Below are 22,506 nucleotides of genomic sequence, written 5' to 3'. Positions count from 1 at the left end.
ACAGTAAGACAGATTCAGAACAAAAAGGAGGCAGAAAGACTGACTGGGACCGATCTGCCAAAAAGGCGGTGAACCAGTTTAACACCTGTCCCCCTAGGCCAGCATCCGACAACCGTGACATCAGAGTGGAGTGACCTACTTTGTCGAACGCCCCAGAGAGATCCAACAGATCGTCAAGCACAGAGTTAAGGACCGATTCAGTTCCTCTCCCTGGCCGAAAGCCGGATTGAAAAACATCCAAAAAGCCAGACATCTCCAGAAAAGAAGAGAGAAGAGGGGACACGAGACTCTCCAGAACCCTCATCAGGGATGGGAGATAAGAAATAGATTGAAAATTGGAAAGCATAGCCGGATCAAGAGAGGGCTTCTTCGGGAGGGGTAGCACACGAGCATGCTTCAAAGGATTAGGTATAAACCCCTCTTGAAATGATAAATTCACCGCCGATATAATGAGAGAGATCAGGTCTCCAGAGATATCTTTAAGCACTGACAGTGGAATGGCATCGGCAGGAGAAGCCAATTTGAGGCCATGAATGGCTTCAGAAATATCTTGTTCAGAAAAAAACAGGAAAAGATAACCATGAAGCATTTGGGGTTGGCAATTCAAGAGCGATCTCTTCACTTACCATCCCTATAGCAATATCACTGATATCCTTACAAATGGATTCAATTTTAGAAAAGAATAAGGAAGAAAGAGAGTCACATAAAGCTTGCAAAGGCACAATAGAGCCCCCAGCCTTAGATGGATTAGAAAGAGAGTGAACTAGCTCAAATAGCGCTTTAGGTCTATTAACAGCGTGTTCGATCTTGTTGCTAAAGAAGGACTTTTTTTGCGGCCAAAATTGCTTTTTGATAAATTGCTAGGGCTAAACGGAAGGAAGCTATAGTAGCGGTCGTGTAACCCATCTGCCATTTCCTTTCCACCTGTCTCAATTGAAGTTTAAAGGCCCTACATCCATCTGAGAACCAGGGTTCAGAAGCATGAACTCTTTCCTTACAAGGTTATTCTGGCGCTAACAAGTCAGCTACAGCCAGAAAGGAGGTGCCCAGAGTCGCTAAGGTACAGGGGCTGTGTTTAGCACAGTGCATAATGAGGGAAGCCGGCAACACTGGGGGCTCCACAGTGCGCCTATTGAGTTTCAGGCTGGCACACCTAGCGGGCCACCTGGCTAAATCTGGAAGTTGAATGATGAAAAATACCAGAAAATGTTCAGACCATAGAAGAGGGGAGATGGACGTAATGATGATCAGAGATTGAGGTGCAGACAAAATCGAATATATTACCTAGTTGATGAGTAGGTTCAATAATTAGTTGAGGGAGACCAAGATCCATCATCAGGGAGAGAAGGTATACTACCTGACTACTATTTGTAGGGTTGACTGGAAGATTAAAATCACCAGTTACCCATAAATTAGGATGGTTAACTTGAAATGCTGACACAAAGTAAGGGAAAACAGTGCAAAAGGAAGTATCAGTTCTCGGAGGGCGGTAAATGAGCAAAACTGTTGGTGTGGCATTTGAGGATATAGATATAGTATCCAATAGACATTCCATCTTCAATGAATGTACTGGCACTGTGCAGATAACTTTGTAAGCAGATTTATGCATAATGCCAAGGCCGCCCCCAGGATGAACAGAGGGGCGGTCAACATGTGCAAAGCTGTAATTAGGAGGAAGAGCTTGCACAATAGAGGGGCCAAAAGAATCCCTTAACCAGGTCTCAGTTAAAAATAATAGATCCAGTTGCGAGGCGACCATAAAATCATAACAATCAGGAGCGTGAGCGACCAGTAGCGGGTATTGAGCAGGCCGCATTGAAGAGAAACTGCACTGGCAGAAAGAGTAGGCTGAGCTTTATCAGCATTAGGTATAATAGGTACATAGGAGGCTTTATTAAAGCCTGCTGGCCAGGTTGTGGTGATAGGGGCCATAGGAATCAGTGAGTCATGGTCTAATCTGATAACGTGGCTGCCCAGCACATCCTTGGCAAAGACCGGCTTGCCTTAAGCACGCCTTTGGCGCGCTGACGGCGCGCCCGCTGCGCCAGGGGTGTTGCTAGGTCTGGAAAAGAACCGGGGCTATGCTGATGTCGGAACTGTCGGGACTGGGGGCTAGCTAGTCTTTTGGCTGTAGCTCCTGAGATTCTATCTGGGGCTACAACCAAAAGATCAGGGGCTACAGCCCCCTTAGCCACCCCCTAGCAACGCCTCTGCGCTGCGCCCATCCGCTGCGCAGGCGAATGGCACAACACATTAATGCTGTGAGCCACTGGAAGTGAGGCACGTCACGCGCACTTCAGAACATAAAAAGCGGACTGTATCCCTTGGACGGAACATCCGTAATGAGAGGAGTGATCAGTAAAATCAATAAAATCACACACACATCCAGTCAGATAAGTTAATGCAATGCGGTTTTTAAAGTGCAATAAGCACAATAACACTAGCTGCAGTAAGTAAATAGCAGCAGTAAGTAGATAACAGCAATCAATGAAATAGCGTTCTAAATGCAGTCAAAAGGCTTTAAAATGGGAGCCCACTCAGGATCACCTCACCTTTGCTGTCCCTTAGTTCCCCTCTTAGTTCAAGGGTATCGAGCAGACGTCAGGATTGGGTGGTCCCTCCACTTTACGGGCCGCAGCTCCTTCTCAGGACTGCTAAAGATCGTTAGCAAGACAGGGCTCCTTCAGGACAGCAACAGAAGTTGGTTGCCAGGCCTCCTTCAGTCGGGTTTCCGGTTTCTTCGCAGGTGTCACAGCTGGATAGGATGCTTGGCTCCTTCAGGTTTTTCCAGGATCTCTGAAGAATGGGTGCAGGGGTCCTCTTCTTATCCCAAATAACACTTAGCCGAAATTCCCACTAACCAATAGCAGGACTAGCCCACACACCCAGCAGTAGTCCAATCAGGACCACTTGAAGGAACATTCATGCATGCCACTAAGACACACTGAGCCAAGTTTGTGGATTGGGACCAGACAGTCCCAGCTCACATCCTGCCACCAAACACACACAGCCGTCCAGTAGCCCACCAAAAGCTTATGCTTTCCCGGGCAGTGAAAGTACTTATAAGGATTTTCCTGGCCTCTCAGGCCAGGAAGAAGGCTAATGAACAAGATGGCAAAACGACAAAAGGGAACAAATCTCGTAGCACGGGCATATTTGACCAGTAGCCACAGTTAGTAGCCAAAATCAGTAAACGTGCTAAAGCTAAAAAGAAAAGTCCCCAAAAGTGGGAAAAAGTCACTGCTGCCAACAGCTTACCCATTTAGCACACCTAAAGTAACCAAAAATCTTAGTGTTAGTCTAGGGTAAAACAAAAATGTACCCCACTGTACTGCAGTGTAAGCCGCATTGTACAATGATCAAAAGTTACAAGTTATACAAAAGTAACCAAAAGTAGTAACACAGTAACACAACTAAGGGAAACAAGGATTCCCAGTACTTCCAGCCTGAAGGACATGTCAGTTTTCCCATGACATATGAGCAAAAGCCAGGTCAGATTCAAAAATAAAACCAAAACTTGTGGGGGTTCCATAAAGGTAGAAGGAAAGGTGCAGTCAAGAGAAATCTTTCCTAACAACTGTCAGTGAGGGTCCAGGGTGAGGGCCTGACCCTGGGGATTGGTGCATGCCTTGCTTGGCCTCTCTTCCTGTACACCCTGTACATTGGGCTGGTTGTCCTGCCTCTGTAGTTCCAGGTTACAGCATGAGCAGCTGCATGTCCTCTCTCGCAGTGGCTAGTGGCAGCATGATGTTTGTAACTGTGTTTGGGGTGGGTGTGTGCCTTACGTAGCCCTCTGGAGTGGATTGGGATCACCTGTGGCTTTGTATCTGCCACCTGTGTTCATTGTATCGGTGCAGATTCTGCTGGCTGTGATAATGCTGGCCGTAATTGCACCGGCTGTAATTGTGCCGGCTGTTTTGCAGTCAGCAGTATCTGTGCCGGCTTATGATCCGGCGGAGCAGTATTTGTGGTGCTTATTCTGTTAGCGCCGCTTTTAGGGCTTACTGGCCTACTAGTGATGAGGCCTTTTGGGGCCGGAGCACAGGTTGTGGTATTGCGGTAAGTCCCCATTTATATTAAGTCCATAGGACTCAATGGGGCTTTTTCGGTGCTATTACTGCATTGCTAACTGCACTGAAAATGGGAAGAAAGTCGGCGCATTCACCTCCAGCTAAAAGCTGGAGGTGAATGCTCTTAGGTCTGATCCAACTCAGGATTGGCCAGAGCGGTAATGTGGTGGTAATAGTGCTACTGCCGCATTTTTACCGCTCTGTCCAACCCGTGCTGAGGCCCTATGTCTTTAACATTGTGCCCTAGGTTGGATACTGCAATATCACTGTCACCTGAGCTCACTAACATCTGATCAAAAGCAGCGGACTCGAAGAAGGTAGAGAGAAGCTCCTCAAACTACAATCCTGCATCTGCTGCCACAGGCACAGGCTCCCTGATGAAATAGGAGATGCTTAACATGAAAAATCAATATTTCTGCTCCGAAAAGTGGAAGGGAACCCCATTCCATGGCCATCCTGCATCTGGGTGTCAAAGTTCCGCGCCTAAAGAAGGATGAAACTTGGAATTGTGCCAGCTGAGGGGCATGTAGAGTGCTAATATCATGTGGTCCATGTGTGCTTGATGCAAGGGGGTTATAAGGCATCTAGTTATAGGGCTAGAAGCAGCATGTGCATGGCCACTATACAAGGCAAATTAGGATGAACAGATATGTGGCCTGCATGACCGGGGTGCACAGAAAGTCCACTTGTTCACTAGGAGTATGCTGATGGGTCAACATCAAGAACATTGCACACATGTGTTCACACTAGATGCTACTCTCCCGACTGTCTAGTGGGGAGGAAGAGGCCAGAGACATCATTTAGGGACTACAAGGAGTACCAAGTCGTGCCCCTAGAGACTCCCTTGTTATCACCAGCACTGTCCTTACAACCCCTAATTTAGAGGTCACAACAGAAGTGCTGCAAATAGAAAGCAGATGCAGCTTTCTAATAGCTGTGTTTATTTTCACCATCTCTCAACCCTTGTTCATCTCCTAGCCCTGCAGCACTGGCTGCTTAGGGCACAAGGGAGGGGGAAGGGGCGAGGACTGCACTTTTCACCCTGGTTGTATCCTCATGTAATTGACGTTGTGTGAGGGTGAAATGAGGAAAGGGTAGGGGAGAAGAAGCAGCAGCGGCACCAGAAGCAGCAGCAGCATTCAAGCCCGAAAACAGAGCCTGTGTCACATAACTCCAGAGCTTGGAGATTGACCAACATTGTCCCAGGAGGATAGCTCAGCGGCAACGTGCTCGCCTTGGAAACAAGACGACACGAAGCAACACAGGTTCGATCCCCGGGGCCGCGCTTAAAAACCTCTGGGTATTAAGTGTGTTATAAATACACAACTAAGAGACATATCCCTGTAACAGCGCCTCGATGCCCACGGGCTGTGTGAGCGCTTTAAAAATGCAAATAAATAAATGTGTCTCCTCAGGCCTAGTCCCACCTGCGAACGGACCCAGTGCTGCACCCCATGCAATTTTCTGTGCTCTTGTTGACATTGGGCTCAGAAGACCATTAAAGTTAAAAGCGGTGAGAGGGGAGCACAGGCAAGTAATGAGCGCCAACGTGCAAATCTGTAACATACACTTGGCTAAACATTACGTTTGATGCTTTGTAGCATAGGATAGCAGCACCTGGACATATGGGGCTATTCCTGACATTGGAGGAGTTACTTAGTGTGGTGTCACGTGACCCTGCGCGCGCAGGCACGTGACACCGGTTTAATAAAGGAATCACCGGAACTGACGGAGCCACGTCAGTCCGGGTTTAGGCACCGAGCCAACGAGTCGGTGTTTTATTACGCGCAGCTGTTCCCGCGCTGCGAATCCAATCAGCCCGCCCCCGCGCATCGGCAGAGGCCTCAGCAGACACGCCGAGGCCCTGGCAATCCTTCAACATCACACTGGCGACGAGGTGATCGACACCCACACCAGCTACAATATCCTGCAGCTGAGCATAACGCTGCACACACAGTGGTTGAAGCCCCACTCTCTGATCAGGACAGGGGCTCCCACACACGGCTGCAGCTGAACCATCCTACACTCCTGGGAGAATCCAGCAATTTTCCACAGGTACTGCGCAGCGGTAGACAGACTAAACACGACGACCCCTCTAACGTCGAGGCGCCACACGCCACACCGCCACCCTAGGCCCACGTCCCAACGCTTAAGAGACCGCACATACATCTAGAATGTCGAGTCCAAGCACCAGCCCTGGGAGAGCCAGCATGAGCCCGTCTTCCAGGAGGAGCATCTCCTATGAACATCCCGACCCAACGCAGACATCATTTATGCCGCCATTTGACCCGTTCACCTCAGGCGCCGACATCAGATGGGAAATCTGGCTCCAACAATTTGAGATGCACCTCGAAGCCAGAGATATCACCGTGCCAAAGAAAATGTGCACGTACCTCCTACTTAACATTGGAGCAGCGGCCCTGCGACTCTTCAACGCAACACCCAACCACGGCAACGCAGACAATTACGACGCAGCGAGATCGGCACTCACGAACATGTTCAAGCCTGACCTCAACCCAGACTACGAACGGTTCCATTTTTGCATGGCGAGACAGAGAGAGAGAGAGACAGTGGACAAATTCCACGCCCGCCTTTGCGAAATGGCGGTAGGCTGTGAATTCCCGGACGAAGAATTCGCCATCCGTCTCCAGATCATCAACGGGATATCCTCCGAAAAACTGAGACGGGCCATATTATCGGAACGCAACATACGCCTCTCACGCATCCTCGAAATGGCGCGTCTCCGTGAGCAAACGGAAGACCAGGTAGCAGTCATGGAAGCAGCAATCCAGAAACTACCTTTAGACAGCCCCGGACCTGCGGAAGACGTGGCAGCCATTTCCAGACGCCAGAACGCCCGCACGAGGCAAGATTGGGCGAGACAAAAGCTGCAAATGGTGCGGAGGCCCGTGGCACAAAGGCGACTCCTGGCCCGCATGGGGATCCATGTGCAGGAAATGCAACCGCCTCAACCATTTTGCCGCAGTCTGTTTAAACCCACCAGACAAAGACCCTGCCCCACGCCAGACACAAGAACGCCGGAAAAAGTTTGCACCCAGAGAATCCTCACAACTCCAAACACGAAAAGGCAAGGCCAGAGCCGTCGATGAATCCCAAAGGTCCCCAGACTCGAGCGACAGCGTCGACAGCGATAGCAGCACGTCCCCCGAAAGAGGTGATAAAGGTAGACGGAAGAAGGGAAACAAACGGATACACCGAATACATCTCATATCCGCAGTTGAACCACATCGATCACGGCAGAGGAAAAGACCGTCGTGCACCGTCCTCTCCAATGGAGAACCACTAAAAGTGGTCATCGACACTGGCGCAACAGTGAACGTCATGCCGGTGGCAGCATTCAACAGACTTCGCCCAAAACCCGACCTCCAACAAAAAAGAGTCAAGCTATATGCCTACGGTTGCAGGAAACCCCTCCCCGTGCGAGGGTCATTCAAGTCAAACTTCGCCCACGAGAACACCAATTGCCATGCATGCATATACGTAGTAGACGCCGGCTGCGAGACGCTACTGAGCTGCAGGACAGCAGAGAAGCTGAAGCTAATACACTTCGCGTTCAGCCTCCAACAAGATGAACTCAGCAGCCTACTGAAACGACACAAGAAACTATTCCAGGGCATCGGGTCCCTCAAGGGGAGAACCATCAAACTTCACATAGACCCCACCATTGAACCGAAAGCAGTTCGACACCGACGGATCCCGTTCCACCTAAGGAGCACGGTAGAAAAGGAACTGGCTAAGCTTGAAGAAGAAGGGATCATCGAGAAAACATCTGGACCAACCCCGTGGGTCTCACCCATGGTGGTAGCACAAAAACCCAAACAGCCGAGCGCAGTAAGAATATGCATAGACATGAGGCTTCCCAACGTCGCAATCGGAAGAGAACGCCATGTAACCCCCACGATCGACGAACTCATCGTTGACCTCACCGGAGCAACTGTCTTCAGCAAGCTCGACCTCAGATCAGGCTATCACCAGCTACGCCTATCCAAAGAATTGAGGTACATTACCACCTTCTCATCTCACCTCGGTCTGATGAGATACAAAAGGCTCAACTTTGGAATATCCTCGGCAGCGGAAGTGTTCCAACATGAAATCCGCAAGGTCATCACGGGTTTAGAAGGGACCACCAACATTAGCGATGACATCCTAGTATACGCCCCAAACAAAGATGTACACCATCAACGCCTAACGGCGGTCCTGAAAAGGCTCGAAGATGCAGGCCTAACACTCAATGCAGAGAAATGTGAATTTAACAAGAGTGAACTGTGTTTCTTTGGCTACATATTCAGCGCAGAGGGAGTATCCCCCGACCCGTCGAAAGTGCGAGACATCAAAGACTCCAAAGCACCACAATCAGCCTCCGAAGTGAGGAGCTTCATGGGGATGGCCACCTACTGCGCACGCTTTATCCCCGACCTCGCAAGCGTCGCAAGTCCGCTCAGAGAGTTAACAAAGAAAGACCAGAAGTGGGAGTGGACCGCAGTTCACCAACAAGCGTTCCAACAAATCAAGGACACTATCTACCTCCACCACCATGGCATTCTTCGACATAGGAAAACAGACCAAACTCCTCGTGGATGCCAGCCCTTGTGGCCTAGGAGCAGTGTTGACCCAAACAGACAATGAAGGCAGAGTGTTCCCCATCGCATTTGCCAGCAGAGCCCTCACAAAACCCGAACAAAACTATGCGCACATAGAAAAGCAAGCTCTAGCCATCTTGTGGGGATGCCGACACTTCAAGGTTTACCTGCTAGGCAAGCAAGCAAAAATATTCACGGACCACAAACTATTAATCCCGATCTTCCGAGGCTCAGCCCCCCCACCCACCGGCACGCATAGAGAAATGGATGCTGCAGTTACAACCGTATAACATTGAGGTGGAGTATCGCCCAGGATCGGACAACCCAGCAGACTACCTGTCCCGTCACCCAAGGCCAGCTACTGACAGTGAACAACACCACGCGGAAGAGACCGACGAGCATGTATGTCAGGTAGTCGCTTGCGCGAGACCAAGAGCCCTGACTCTACAAGAAGTTGTGCGTGAAACAGAAGAAAATACCGTCCTACAGCACACGGCGACAGCCATCCAGTCCCGCAACTGGAAAAACTATCTCATGTCCATTGCCCAACGCACAACACCGGCTCAGACCAAACTCAGAGCGCTATTTGGGATCAGGCACAAACTCTCAATAGCTCTGGAAGGAGTACTACTGAAGGGGCACCGCATCATAGTACCAGAATCCCTAGAGGAAAGGGCTCTCAAGTTAGCCCACAGCGGGCACCAAGGAATCGTAAAGTCAACAGCCTACCTCAAGTCCAGGATGTGGATGCCAAACATGCAGCAAAGAGTGGTAGAACTAGTTGAATCATGCGCGGCCTGCCAAGCATCCAGGAGGCCCGAACACCCTGAACCAATCAGCAGTACCCCAAGGAGCTGCACACGCTGGGATGCGGTCAGCATGGACCACTGCACCATTGCTGGAGAAGGATACCTGCTCGTAGTGATTGACGAGTTTAGCATATACCCAGAAACGAACAGGAGAGCATCGCCAGGCGAGCCAGTCACCGAGAACTGACCCCAGGAGATACCGTTATCGTCAAGAACCGCGCACCGCCCAAGAAAATGTCCCTTAACTTCGAAGTACGACACTGGACAGTCAGCGCAACCAACCACAGCATGGTCACCGCCACCCGAGAGGGAGAGACCGTGACACGCAACGTGTCACACTTCAGGAAGGTACCGCCAGAAATGTGGGAAGAGCCATCAACACCCCCAAGGGAAGGCGAAAGAGAAACACCGCAAATTCCTCGAGGGCCGGCACCAACGGAGAGTCGTGCTACACCAGGAGACATAGACAGATCGCGCTCACCCGATGGGAGAACCGAAGCGGAGACCACGGAAAAGGACGTGCCCAGAGAAAGAAACACCCGCTACCGTCTGAGAGAAAAACCCAAGCCGTGATGCCGTCTCCGAGGATACATAGTAGGCGGAATCTACAAGCGATCGCCAACGCCATGATGAACCCCGAAGAATGAAAACAAGAACTTTAAGTCGCATGTTATTGTGCAAGTCAGAACAGTTTATAAGACCCCGTGTTGATTACCATGTTGTTAAATATAATGCACAAATATCTCCAAGTTGGGGAGGAATGTGGTGTCACGTGACCCTGCGCGCGCAGGCACGTGACACCGGTTTAATAAAGGAATCACCGGAACAGACGGAGCCACGTCAGTCTGGGTTTAGGCACCGAGCCAACGAGTCGGTGTTTTATTACGCGCAGCTGTTCCCGCGCTGCGAATCCAATCAGCCCACCACCGCGCATCGGCAGAGGCCTCAGCAGACACGCCGAGGCCCTGGCAATCCTTCAACATCACACTTAGCATACAATGGCAGTACTGGAAAATGTTAAGCTGCTCTTGGCGTATGATGGAAACACCAGGACATAACAGGGTATACCTAGCATAGGATGGCAGTACTGGGTCATTTAAAAGCTGCACTTGCCATGTGCTGGCAGCACCTAGTCATGGGACAAAGTGTTGCTAAATCAGGCCTAAGAGACATGTACTGGCATAAGTTCATAGTATGGTGGCATTTGTGCTGCACTCAAAATATGAATACAACACGTATATGAGGCATGGACTTGAATAATATGCTAGTACTGGGGCACCCCCGGGCTGCCCTTAGCGCATATAATGACAGCACCCGAAATGTGGTGCTGTACTAAGCATTATTGCCTTTGCATGCCAAACAAATTGCAATAGCGGGGAATTTGATGCTGTGCCTGTCATTTGATGGTAGCATTTGGGCATATGGGGTTGTATTTAGCAGGTTAAGACTAAACCCAGACTCTGAAACTATAGTTGTCGTAGGTTGGCAATAACTGACCATATGAGGCTGGCCTGTAATTTGTACAACTATGACAGTAGAGAAACTCCCAGAACCCCCCTATTTTGTGCATATTAAGTAGCCTTGGGTTTTCACCCTAAATTACAAGTGTAATCCAGACGTGTTTATGTTTATGTTTATTTAGTTTATATAGCCCTTTAAGCCAAAGCGCTTTACAATATAACAACGTGATACAATAATGGTAGAAGCAAGTCAACAATCATGTTACAAACAACAATTTAATATTTAGAACAGTTTCCTTGGAAATGGAGATGAGGGAACAGAGAGAAGGAAGGGAGAGGAGGTAGAAAGGAAGAGGACCAACAAAGTCAGATATGAGATATAAGGTCAGGTGGATGTGAGAAAGGAGGCGGAGGGAAGGTATGAGGGACAGGGAGATGGAGAGGAGAGATGGTAGAAGGTCAAGGGGGAGTGAAGAAGAAGGGCTTTCACTGAGGTGCGGAAGGAGGTGTAGGTGGGGATAGAGTGGATAGAGAAAGGTAAGGAGTTCCAGTGTGGGGGGGCCAAGAGCTGAAAGGAACGGAAGCGAGAGGTTGCACATGGTGACAGGGGTACAGTGAGCAAGAAGAGATCAGCAGAGAGGAGAGGACGAGAGGGAGTGTAAAATGAGAGAAGAGAAGAGAGATAGGAGGGAGCAAGGTCATGGAGTGATTTGAAGACCAGACAGAGGAATTGGAATTTAAGTTGGGTGGGGAAGGGAAGCCAACCAAGTTGAGAGAGCGAGGAGAAAATAGAGTCGCGAAGGACGAGCAGACAGAGAATATGGATAGAGGAGTGGTAGATGAATTTGAGGGGGGTCAGATGAGAGGCAGGAAGTCCAAAGAGGAGAGAAGAGCAGTAGAAGAGACGGGAGAAGGTGAGGGAGGAGATTAAGAGTTTAAAAGCGTGGAAGGTGAGGGAGGATCGGATCTTGCAAATGTTGTAAAGATGGTGCCCACAGGAGCGAGAGGTGAGAGAAATGGGGTGGGAGAAGGAAAGGGAGGAGTCAAAGTGGAGACCAAGATTGCAGGCATGGGTAGAGATGGGGAGATTGGCAGGGGGAAAGTGGATGGATGGAGGAGGGGAAGCGAATATTATGTTAGAAGGAAATAAAAGGACTTTCGTCTTGTCAGTGTTGAGGGAGAAAAAATGGGAAGACATCCAGTTTACAATAGCAGTAAGGCAGGAAGATAAGGAGTGATGAAGATCAGGAGTGAAGGAGGAGAAGGAGAGAAAGAGTTGGGTGTCATCAGCATAGCCGTGGTGGGAAATGCTGAAGAAAGAGATGACAGGAGCGAGAAGGGAGGTGTAAAGAGAGAAAAGAAAAGGTCCAAGTACAGAGCCTTGGGGGACACTCTTTGAACCAAGGCGTGGAACCCTTGCTCACTGTTCTTAGAGAGGCACAGCTCCACCTCACTGACGAGGCCCAACCAGGCCGAAACACGTGTCTGGGGTTGGTTTTGGTACTCTTGTTCAATTGAGAATTGCCAGGCATTTCGGTGCTGGACTGCCCTTGGGCAGGACAAAGACTGAAATGTAATAGACATTTCTCTTCTGTTAAAGGATGGTGAGCTAAAGACTCTGGTTGAGACTGTAACCCGGGATATAGGCCGGTAGTAGAGAATCTCCCAGAATCCCCCTTGTTTGTGCACATCCTGTGATACCATCAAGATGAACAGTCATCACAGAGTACTTCCTTGGATGTGGTCAGGGTAAAGGGGTATGAGATGCCACTTACTTGGTGCCATCCACTACCAACTGTTGGTGAAATGATGCCAATGTTAGAGACTCTGCCTATAGCTTCAACTAGATATGGATCACAGCCCATCCCGAAAATACAAATAAAAAATAGGGCCACGGCCCAGGGCGAAGAGCCCAGGGGCAACTATCTTGGGATGAGTCAGACAAAAGCAGGAGGGGCCAGCTCAGGCAAATCCCTGATATTGAGTCAGCCGACAGGAGGTTGATTTTGTTTTTACGAGAGGGCCTATCTTGTTAATGATTCAATGGACGCCTGTCTGAGGGCATATCCATCCTCATGAAGTTAAGGAGTAGCACGAGGATGAGGGCATACATGTGATGGTGATTACAGCAGGCAAGCCAGGGAAAGGAACAGATATGCTGATTATGGGAGGGTGCACAAGGAAGGCTATTGCAGAGATATAGTGAATAATGGACTTGCGGGTAAGTAGGACTGAGAAGTAGGGAAGGAGAGAATGGGAGGAAGAGAGGGGCAGACATGGAGTGCGAAAGCGAGACTGCCAACTTGTGCAATGCCAATAAAATGTGGAATAGAAAGAAAGGGAGTAGGTGGGGACCAAAACACAAAGGTGAGACACAATGATGCATAAAAGGACAGCAAGTCGTTACCTGTTTCCCATAAGAGTCATGGACCGGGGAGATGATCCCACCAATGACAATGTACCTTCCAGTCTTGTGCAGGTAATCCCGGGCTCGCTCTGGTGGAGAAAACAGAAGAAAAGGGGGTGCGCCGTTAGGAAGAAACCCATCATAACAATCTTGCAAGAAAGTGGCTTTCTAGCCCTGAGCACTAACCCTTTGCAGAATGCCATGTTGTTAGCTACCCCACATTGCAGAATCCTACCTGTATGAATGGAGAAGTCAATGGGCCTCATTACAAGTGTGGCTGTCTGGAAATAAGGGTGCCGGTAGCAAGGTACCAGCACCCTTTCCAGACAGCCACACTACAAGTCTGCCTGCAGGGGCTGTTGCGCCTGGCAGGTTTTACCTGCCGGGGGGCGCAACGGTACCAGTAGGCAGACTTGTCACAGAAGAACCGGCACCGTTATCAACAGTGCTGGTGCTTCCGTCTCCCCAATCCCATGGGACTCCAAGGGAATGGGGAACAACATTTTCAGGCGTGTGACTTCCCAATCCGCCAGGATGTCAAGCACCAGAAAAGTGTTACGAGTCCGGCACCAACCCGACGGTAGCACCGGCGGGTTACCACCGGACTCGTATTGAGGCCCAATGTGTGTGGAATTGATTGGATTTTGTTTGGTCATAATCCATTAGAGGATTATGTGCCCCTCCTAATTATATGCCCATCAGGACTGTGTGATTCGTGTGTCATCTAGAATCATGTGCCCGTCTGAATTGTGCCCTTAATGCATGTATTAATCAGAATAACTGATATAAATCATTATGTGCGCTTCGGGTGCATGTGCCCAAGGAACTCCTATGTCCATCGAAATCCCTTGCCAATCAGATTTGTGTGCCCTTCTGAATCATTAACATGGTTAAATCATGTGCACAACTGGATCATTCACCCTTTACCCGCATACTCTCCACAGATTCCTGTACCTGTCAGAATCATATGAACTAATAATATGCCGATCTGACTCACTACTCATTAGAATGACGTACCCCTAAAACATTTGCCCATAAGACTAATGTCCCATTAGAGGCTTATGTTCCCTTCAGAAATGAGGGCCCACCAGGACCATACATCCACCAAGTATGTATCTATCAAATTTCAATGTCAACCAATATCATGGGCACATACAAATCGTGTCCATCAAACATCAGTATTCATCCAAAGGGTGTCTCCATGACTCGGTGCCAATGACAGTTATGTGCGCCTTCAAATCATAGGCATGCCCAAATCATACGCACAATATAATCATTTGCCCTTTACGTGTACGCTCTCCTTAAAATCTTGGGCCTATCAGAATCATGAGTCCACCAACATGTGGGCAACAGAATCATATCACTAACAGAATAATATGTCCTCAATTAGTTGGGCTCATCTGAATCACTACACATCATAATTATGTTCCCAAGAGAATCATGTGCCCCTCTGAATTGTTTCCAATAGACTGACATGTACAACAAGCATGCACATTTCTGTATGGCCTTAAATACTGATTGGGGGGGGTGGTGGTGGCGGTGGTGGTGGTGTGTGTGTGTGTGTGTGTGTGTGTCAAACAATGACTCTTTGGGGGGGCAGGAGGGGCGGGGAAAACTGGGGCGTAAGCATGTTGACAATGTCCAGTCAAAGCAATTCAATTTATGTTTATGAGTGAAGTGGACTGGAGCTAGTGGTGGGCCGGGAGTAACCCAAACACACTTGTCATAAAGTTTCCAAAATTGCCAAATCACGTAGGTTTTCCCCATCGCTAATCAAACCTTCTCAAGGTTGGCAATGGTCCTTTAGCTTTAGCGACCGCACCTGAGATGTATGTAAGCCATAAAAACATTTTTGTAATGGTCAATCCTACGCAAGTATAGGCGTTGGCCTACTGCAAGATCTCCCCATCAGTCTGCAGGTTCTGCAGTACCCCACACACACGCAGAGGTCTTAGTATTTTCCTTATTCACTTTTAATGATTAAGGGCACAGTATTATTACAATCGAAGTAACCCATGCCGCAAGCCACCTCCTCTGTTATCAAGGCTAAATGCATTGTCAGCATGCAACAGGCTGTTTATTGGCCCATCTTTGATCCTCGACTGTGACATATTGTGTCAGCCAAATAGGTCAGGTCATTGCGACAAAATGACAACTGCTCTTCAGGAGTTCAGGGATGAGTAGTGACTAAAGTGCCTTCTCAGTCAGTCCCACACTATTACTAAACCTGCAGGGATCTCAGTCATAAAGGTGAAACAAAGTACAACATGAATGGTATACCTCCCTCGCTTCTTGGGGTTGTGCAGGTCGAGGGCAGGCTATACATTTCAGAAGGGGGGGGGGGAGCTCGTACAGTAGCAACCAAAACATTAATACAGTGGATCAAAATTAAAAAATTGTACATCAAATTTCTATAAAAATACAAATTAAATGAAAAAAACTAAAAATACAACAACTAATAAAGACAATAATAATCCACCTTTGTAAAATCAAGGAAAGAGAATGCTGTCTTTGGAATAAAGCGGGCACTAAAGTTGTGAGTAAATGCAAGGAAAGAGAATGCTGTCTTTGGAATAAAGGGGGCACTCTAGTTTTGAAGACAGAACAGACAAGCGAAAGTGTTGGCAGCAAATCAAGTTCAATGAAAAGGTTTTTAAAAAGGCACAGAACGGGGTCTAAAGGGTCACTAGGAACTCTTTAAAGCAGGCTAGGGGCACATGGCCACTCTAAATACATTTGGTTATTGTTCTGGGGGATCGACAGTATTGAGCCTGGCTTCTAGAATCTTCCTGAGGTGGTGATTTGGCTTTGGGTTGGTGAGCTCGTTCACTGGGTCCAACACGCAGTGTAGTTCAAGCGGCAACGGCACGAGGCACGAAGAAGATTTGAACCGGCAGGCTATGCCTGAGTCTGTGTAGCTCACAAGCAGTCCAAGGCAGGAACAAAGGGTGTTCCTTGGCGTATGGGATCCAGTGCAAGATTTGAGGGGTAAAGTGAATCCTTTGTTCTGCCCTTCCGAAACATGATGGTTTGTAGAGGGCACTTGCAGGGAGTTTGTCACCTCCAGTGGCAGGGTCCTGAGCACCAGTGCATCAGTTGCAGTAGGCCTTTTCTACACAGCAGTTTCAACCTAAATGTGTCGTTGGATTGGGTAGGGAGGAGAGCTTTCCTCTTCCTTGGAGCCAGGGGTGTTGCTAGGTCTGGAAACACTAATGTCGGGACTGTCGGTACTCAGGGCTAGCTAGCCCTTGGGTTGTAGCTCCTGAGTTTCTATCCGGGGCTACAACCAAAAGAGCCGGGGGTATAGCCCACCCCCACCCACCATACAAACGCCTCTACTTGGAGTCTTCTGTCTTCACCTCTATGGAAGAGGAACTTGGAATGGACTGTCTCCCCAACAGAGTTCCAGTTGAATCCTACTTGTCTTGGTGTCCAAAGATGAATCCACCAAGGGCACTGTTCTCCCACTTATAAAGGCACAATACTACTGTGGCTTGGTCACAGACAAGCCTGTTGTCAGAGGTACAATCCAGACAGCTGTAATAAGTGTCCATTGCCTTCTGATGTCATACCCACAGTGCCTTGTTTGCGGGAAGTGGGCAAGAGGTTTGGGGAGCCCTAGCAAAATCCACGATGGTGGAACCCCTCTTTGGACTAAACCTCTCCTCCTGGCTCCAGTAACTTCACTGCTTTCCTATATCAGGCCAACTTCAAAAGGACTCCATTAATCAGCGCTCTGATGTAAGAGGACCTTTGTCATATCAGGGCTGCTTTTGAAGAACAAGTTCCAAGGGGACCCTCCAAGGGATTGTTCCTGCCTCCTGGATGGAGCTGACCGTCCCAAGAGGAATCAAGGAGACGGTTCCTGGCCAGGGACCCACGTGGTTGTTGTGGGTAGACCCAGCTCAGATGGCTAATACATTCCTAGCCCTGCCATGAATGAGTCACCTCACCAAGCTGGCAATAATATGTCCATATTCTTGCAGCTTTATAATTGTGTGATCACAGTAGCAACCATGCCAAACCAGACATGACATATTTCATTATTAATCCACTGCCACCAGGCCGACTAGGGGCACACAAGTATTACATTTTGGACCAGAGGTGCAAACCGTTAATAAACCGCATCTGCCTGTTGGAACTTTGGTTTCTACTAGCTGAGTTCAGGAATGTAGATGTGACCTTTGAACCAACCATGCCAACACTGCAGGGCAGCTACTGAGGGATATCAGTGGACAGACATAGGCCCTCATTACAACACCGGCACTAAACCATGGCGCTATTAGCACCATGGTTGCTGCCGGTATTGTAACAAGTCCGCCATGGTGAAATGGGGAAGTACCACCCCATTCCAAGGTTGGCGGGGCGGTACTTCCCCATTTCACCATGGCCCTTCCCCATTCCCATTTTTGCCCCATAGGGCATAATGGGAATGGGGAAGGCGGTAATTACGGTACCGCAAATTGCGGTACCGTAATTAGCACCAAAGTCCCTTTGCGGGTCCAGCCGTTAAGGTGGGAACCCGCAAAGGGACCTCGTAATCAGGCGCTAAGGGATTACCGGTACCGGTACCCTTACCGGTACCCTTACCGGTACCGGTAATCCCTTAGCGCCAGGGTCGTAATGAGGCCCATAGCCTGGGTCATTGTACGCCATTCTTTTTTGAATGGTACATTTATGAAATAGAATCTGAATTAACAGCTCTCACTTCCAGAGACAGAATTACCTGCATTTTATTGCTAAACATCCAAACAGCTAAGGCTTTTGAACCCTTGCAGGTGGCATTCCATCACAGCCACATGGATATAAGCCAAAGAGCAATAGTACTAACACACACACACACCTGCTTTCGGCCTTTTAGTGTTGGGGCACCTTTGGAATAGTGACCATCGGTACTCCGCTTCACTCTACACCAGGCGTCCTTGTGCAGGCCCATTACTACCAGCAGAAGCGACAGAGGGATTGACAATTGTTATACCTTTCTGCGACAGTAGTTTGATCAACTCAACGAAGTCAAATGTTGACCTCAATTCTACAAAGCAACAATTCAGATTTTTGTTTTTCATAAAATGAGCATTGAAATAAGTAGGTGATGGAAAAACAATGAAACTGTCGATAGGCCCTTCCTGGAACCAGTGTGCAAAAATGCTAAGAGGGAGCGATCTTTCATCCGGTCAGTTCTTTCAAGATTATTTTCACAAATATTTTCCTAGTACTGTCTACGAGGATGACATTCACTTTTATTCCCCGCTGTAGAGCCTTACTCATGACATGTTTGAGTCTCGTCCACCTGACATCACAGAGTTAGCGAGGCTGAAACTGCCGACCTTGGACCTGTAGCCAAATAAAATGCTGCGTCACACATATACACTCAGAGACACACACAGATCTATGTCACTGAGCCAGTGGAACCATTTTGGCTGCAGTAAATGCCAGCAATGTTCCACCAGTATGAATGCTGCCGGGTCCTCACCTTTTTGCCAACAGCCTGTGATTTTTTTCTCTGTCCTTTTTTGGGGGAGGGGCTTTCTTCCTTGGTGAGGGCCCCCCCCGAATCCTTTGATCTTCACAACGTCCTACCCGGCACGCGCTCATTTCCCCCAGGGAACCACTTATCTGACATTGAGCTCTAACGCCATCCTGCATGACTTAAGCACACACTGCAGCAATGGTGTGCCTGCTGCATGTATGATTCCGGCCAGAATATGCCGACCTATTAGGACCCACCGGGGCACAAAGGGGCTAAAGGCACAGTACCCTCCCTCAAAACCTAGCATTCACTGCCATACCTCAAAGTCACTGTCTAACCAAAACCAGATGGTACTATATCTACAAAGACAAAAACCAGAACACATGGATAACACATCACCACAAACACTATACAAACGACCCCTGAATACGAATAGACGACACAGCAAAGCTCTCTTTCAGAAAACCTGCAATAACATGACAACAGAGACCCTCACACCTTCCTGTATACCAATTCCAACACAAATAAAGATGGAACAGACCAAGCAGTCAAAGGCCTAACAAATATATGCAACACATTAGCAAATAACTCATTACCGAGACCACTAACTACAAAAGACACGAGACAGAAAATCCCAAATATCTGACTTCACTCAGACTACCAATCCCTACACAAGAACCTGAGAGACCCATCCACTCAGAAACATAGGGAGCCTGAATACAAAACCCTAAAAGGAGGAAATTCAGAGCACACTGCGGAAATTCAGAGCACTCACAAAGAGGAGTATACCGGGATGTGAAATATCAGATCTCTATTTCACACTTAGATGCCATCTGGTCATTGGTGCTACACAAATCACCTAAGATACAAAGATGGAAGAATCCCTAAAAACATACATTCTCTGAGAAATGGAATTCTCTTAAGGGCAAGAAACAACCAATCCAACCAAGATAATGGTGAAACCTAGGAAAATCACTCCCGGAACACCTCTTTACCGATACATAACGCGGGCTGAACCCAGAATACACTTTAACTATATGAAAGCACCTGAGCCTAAAAAGGGCCATAAAAGACCAACATGACTCCAGAAACTAAAAGCTGGGCAGTCCAGCAACACAGACTCGGTGCTAGAGGAGAGGTTAAAAGCAATCCCAACTAAATGCCCTACTAAATTATTCAAGCACGTATAGGGCAGGCACGTTTCCACAATGTCAACCCCATATACACAGGCTCGACCCAAACAACATCCAAAATACATGTCTAGGGAGCACAATGGGGAAACTCTTCTGAAGCATCCTAAATGAAAGGCTGCAGACTTTCCTACTAGTGAAATAATTCAAATAGGATCTTACACCAAACAGTGGAACGGACCACCTATAAACTCTGCACTCGTGGATAGATATGTACATAACTTTACAAATGGACACATTTGTGCATTCTTTGGAGTCTTCCAGAGAGCTCTGAACTCTAATTTGAATCGGGGAACTACTGCAAAAACTCCTCCAAAATGGCACTAGGGTAAAGTCAAATTGGGGGTCGTTTTCATTTCGATCTACCTTTAAACATCAAACTTTTTACTGCGAGTCCCACAACATTGAATTACTTTTTTCTGTTAAACCGTTTATGTGCAACTATATGGCGGAGAGAACCCACAAAGCCGTCCCCACATCCCCTTCACCTTAATTTAGACCCCAACCCTACTGGCCGCCATCTATAATTTCGGTTAAATTCGATGTTAAAAGTCCCATGTTATGGTATTCGCAGTAAAATGGTTCGGTGTTTTGGTACGATAACTTTTATTTTAGACATCAATTTTACACAGGCGACCACATCTGTTTTCATTTAAGCGCACAAGGTCTTATCTGTACAATTATCAACTTTTCCAACACTTGGTGGAAAAGTGAAGCGGATAACAGAGAATAACCCCTTCTCTTTACTTTTCTACTACAGACTCCTGCAGAAACGGCCTGGTTTTCCACCTGGTAATTTCAGCTGTATCCCTTAGGAATCAATAGCATTGCCACCAGCATGAAAATCCATGGTAGCGGTAAGGAAGTAGCATTTGTCTGGTCGAGCATGACGTCGAAGCCGACAAGGTATCTGCCCCGCTACACCAAACTGCCTGACAAATACATTGCTGGATCTGTAAAAGGCGCAGTAGTAAAAGCTATTACTATCATTTGACTGATCGGCGATAAAACGAAAATGGCCGGCAAGATGTGATTCAGGAAATGTACTAGTAGGCAAAATGCATCATCAAAGTAAATGGGGTGAAAACAAAAGCATTTCCATTGGGAAGGGTAGTGAAGCAGGGAGGCTGCCTAAGTCCTATCTTCGAGAAATACATGAGAACTGTGAAGAAATGATCAGCCCCAGGCAGGCCTGATGCTGGGTAGAGAATCCTACTGTCACCAGCACAAGAGGATTACAAAAAGAAACACTGGACAGCCTATCTGAGTAGTCTAGCTCATTGTCCTTTAGGATAAATAAAAGAAAAACCCAAGTGATGACATTCCAAAAGTGGCAGAAACATCAGTGTACAATAGAAAATATTTCTTAAAAGGGGAAAACCCAAGAACACACCACACCTTTCACCCACCTAAGAATACCTCTCAGAGCATCAGAAAGCTATAAAACCGGCATTGCAACACCTGCAAGAAAAAGTGAGGAGGGCATAATGTGCTGCAAAAATTTCTAATTGGCCCATACTAACACATCTGTCACTCTCTGGCTAACACTATTAGACTCTGAAGTTAAACCAATTCTTCTGTATGGAAACGAAGCATAGGCACCATGCGGCCCAGCCTGTAACCTGCAGCCAATGTCCACAGATTAGTAGTACCCAAGAATGGATGCAGAGCAAAGCTAGGAAGAATCCCCCAATAAGACTCCAAATAAAAAGATTCCGAAAATTCTCAAACCACCTCACGGACAGTGATACTACGACATATCATTCAAAGGCAAGCCATGAAACAATAGACCAAACCAAACTGGGGCGGGGGGAGGGGGGCTGACAAAAAAACTGTACAACTCGAAGTAAAAGAAGCTGAAGAGCAACACAGCACGCGAGGAATCCTAATCAAACGTAAAGCAAAATGAGATCTTACAAACTACTACATAGACAGACTCGCCAACTATCTACTCACAGCTAAAAATACAAAACATAGGCAACTAACGAAATACAGGATGAGGGAACACAGGCGAGAGAGTGAAATAGGCACACATAGGCGGACCCTAATAACTGAAATTGGCAGGACATGTAAATAATGTGAACTCCCTTCCGCATCCACTTCAGCAGTAGTCACTACTTTAGAAACCTACAGAAAAATATATCAGAAATGTTCCATAACTAAGCAGTGAACAAAAAACACGAATACTGTCGGGGGAGAATTGCAAGACAGCGGAAAAAGCTGCAGAATATCTGGCAGCGCGTCCTAATAATAGGCCATGCACAGTATCCACATATGCACATAGGATCAGAAATAAGTATAGTGTGTGAATATCAGCTTTGGCAGTACTGTTATCCTTAGCCATGCCAATAAAGCATTATTGTATTCTGTTGCTTTGTTAAGAGCACATGACACAGCTCGCTTCTTTGGCACCTGGTTTCTCCGGACACCACCCACTATCTGGTCAAAGGCCTCAAAGGGTGCGCAGAAAAAAGATGCAAGCTGTCCAGGGGAGCCCCC

The 22,506-nt window shown here is 47.8% G+C and overlaps 1 protein-coding gene across 1 annotated transcript in view; it reads right to left on the bottom strand.

Annotated features, from left to right (window-relative positions):
* NMNAT2 (nicotinamide nucleotide adenylyltransferase 2) overlaps nucleotides 1–22,506 on the bottom strand; it is a 539,474-nt gene that overhangs the window by 316,587 nt on the left and 200,381 nt on the right. The window contains exon 2 of the mRNA XM_069641406.1: nucleotides 13,348–13,436. Coding sequence (XP_069497507.1) covers nucleotides 13,348–13,436 — 89 coding nt within the window. The remainder of the gene's footprint in view (nucleotides 1–13,347; nucleotides 13,437–22,506) is intronic.

This window comes from Ambystoma mexicanum, chromosome 1q, assembly GCF_040938575.1.
Source record: "Ambystoma mexicanum isolate Mex_15411 chromosome 1q, UKY_AmexF1_1, whole genome shotgun sequence".
NCBI lineage: Eukaryota > Metazoa > Chordata > Amphibia > Caudata > Ambystomatidae > Ambystoma > Ambystoma mexicanum.
Note: the sequence above shows the minus strand (reverse complement) of the source record. Positions and strands in the feature narration are given on the sequence as shown.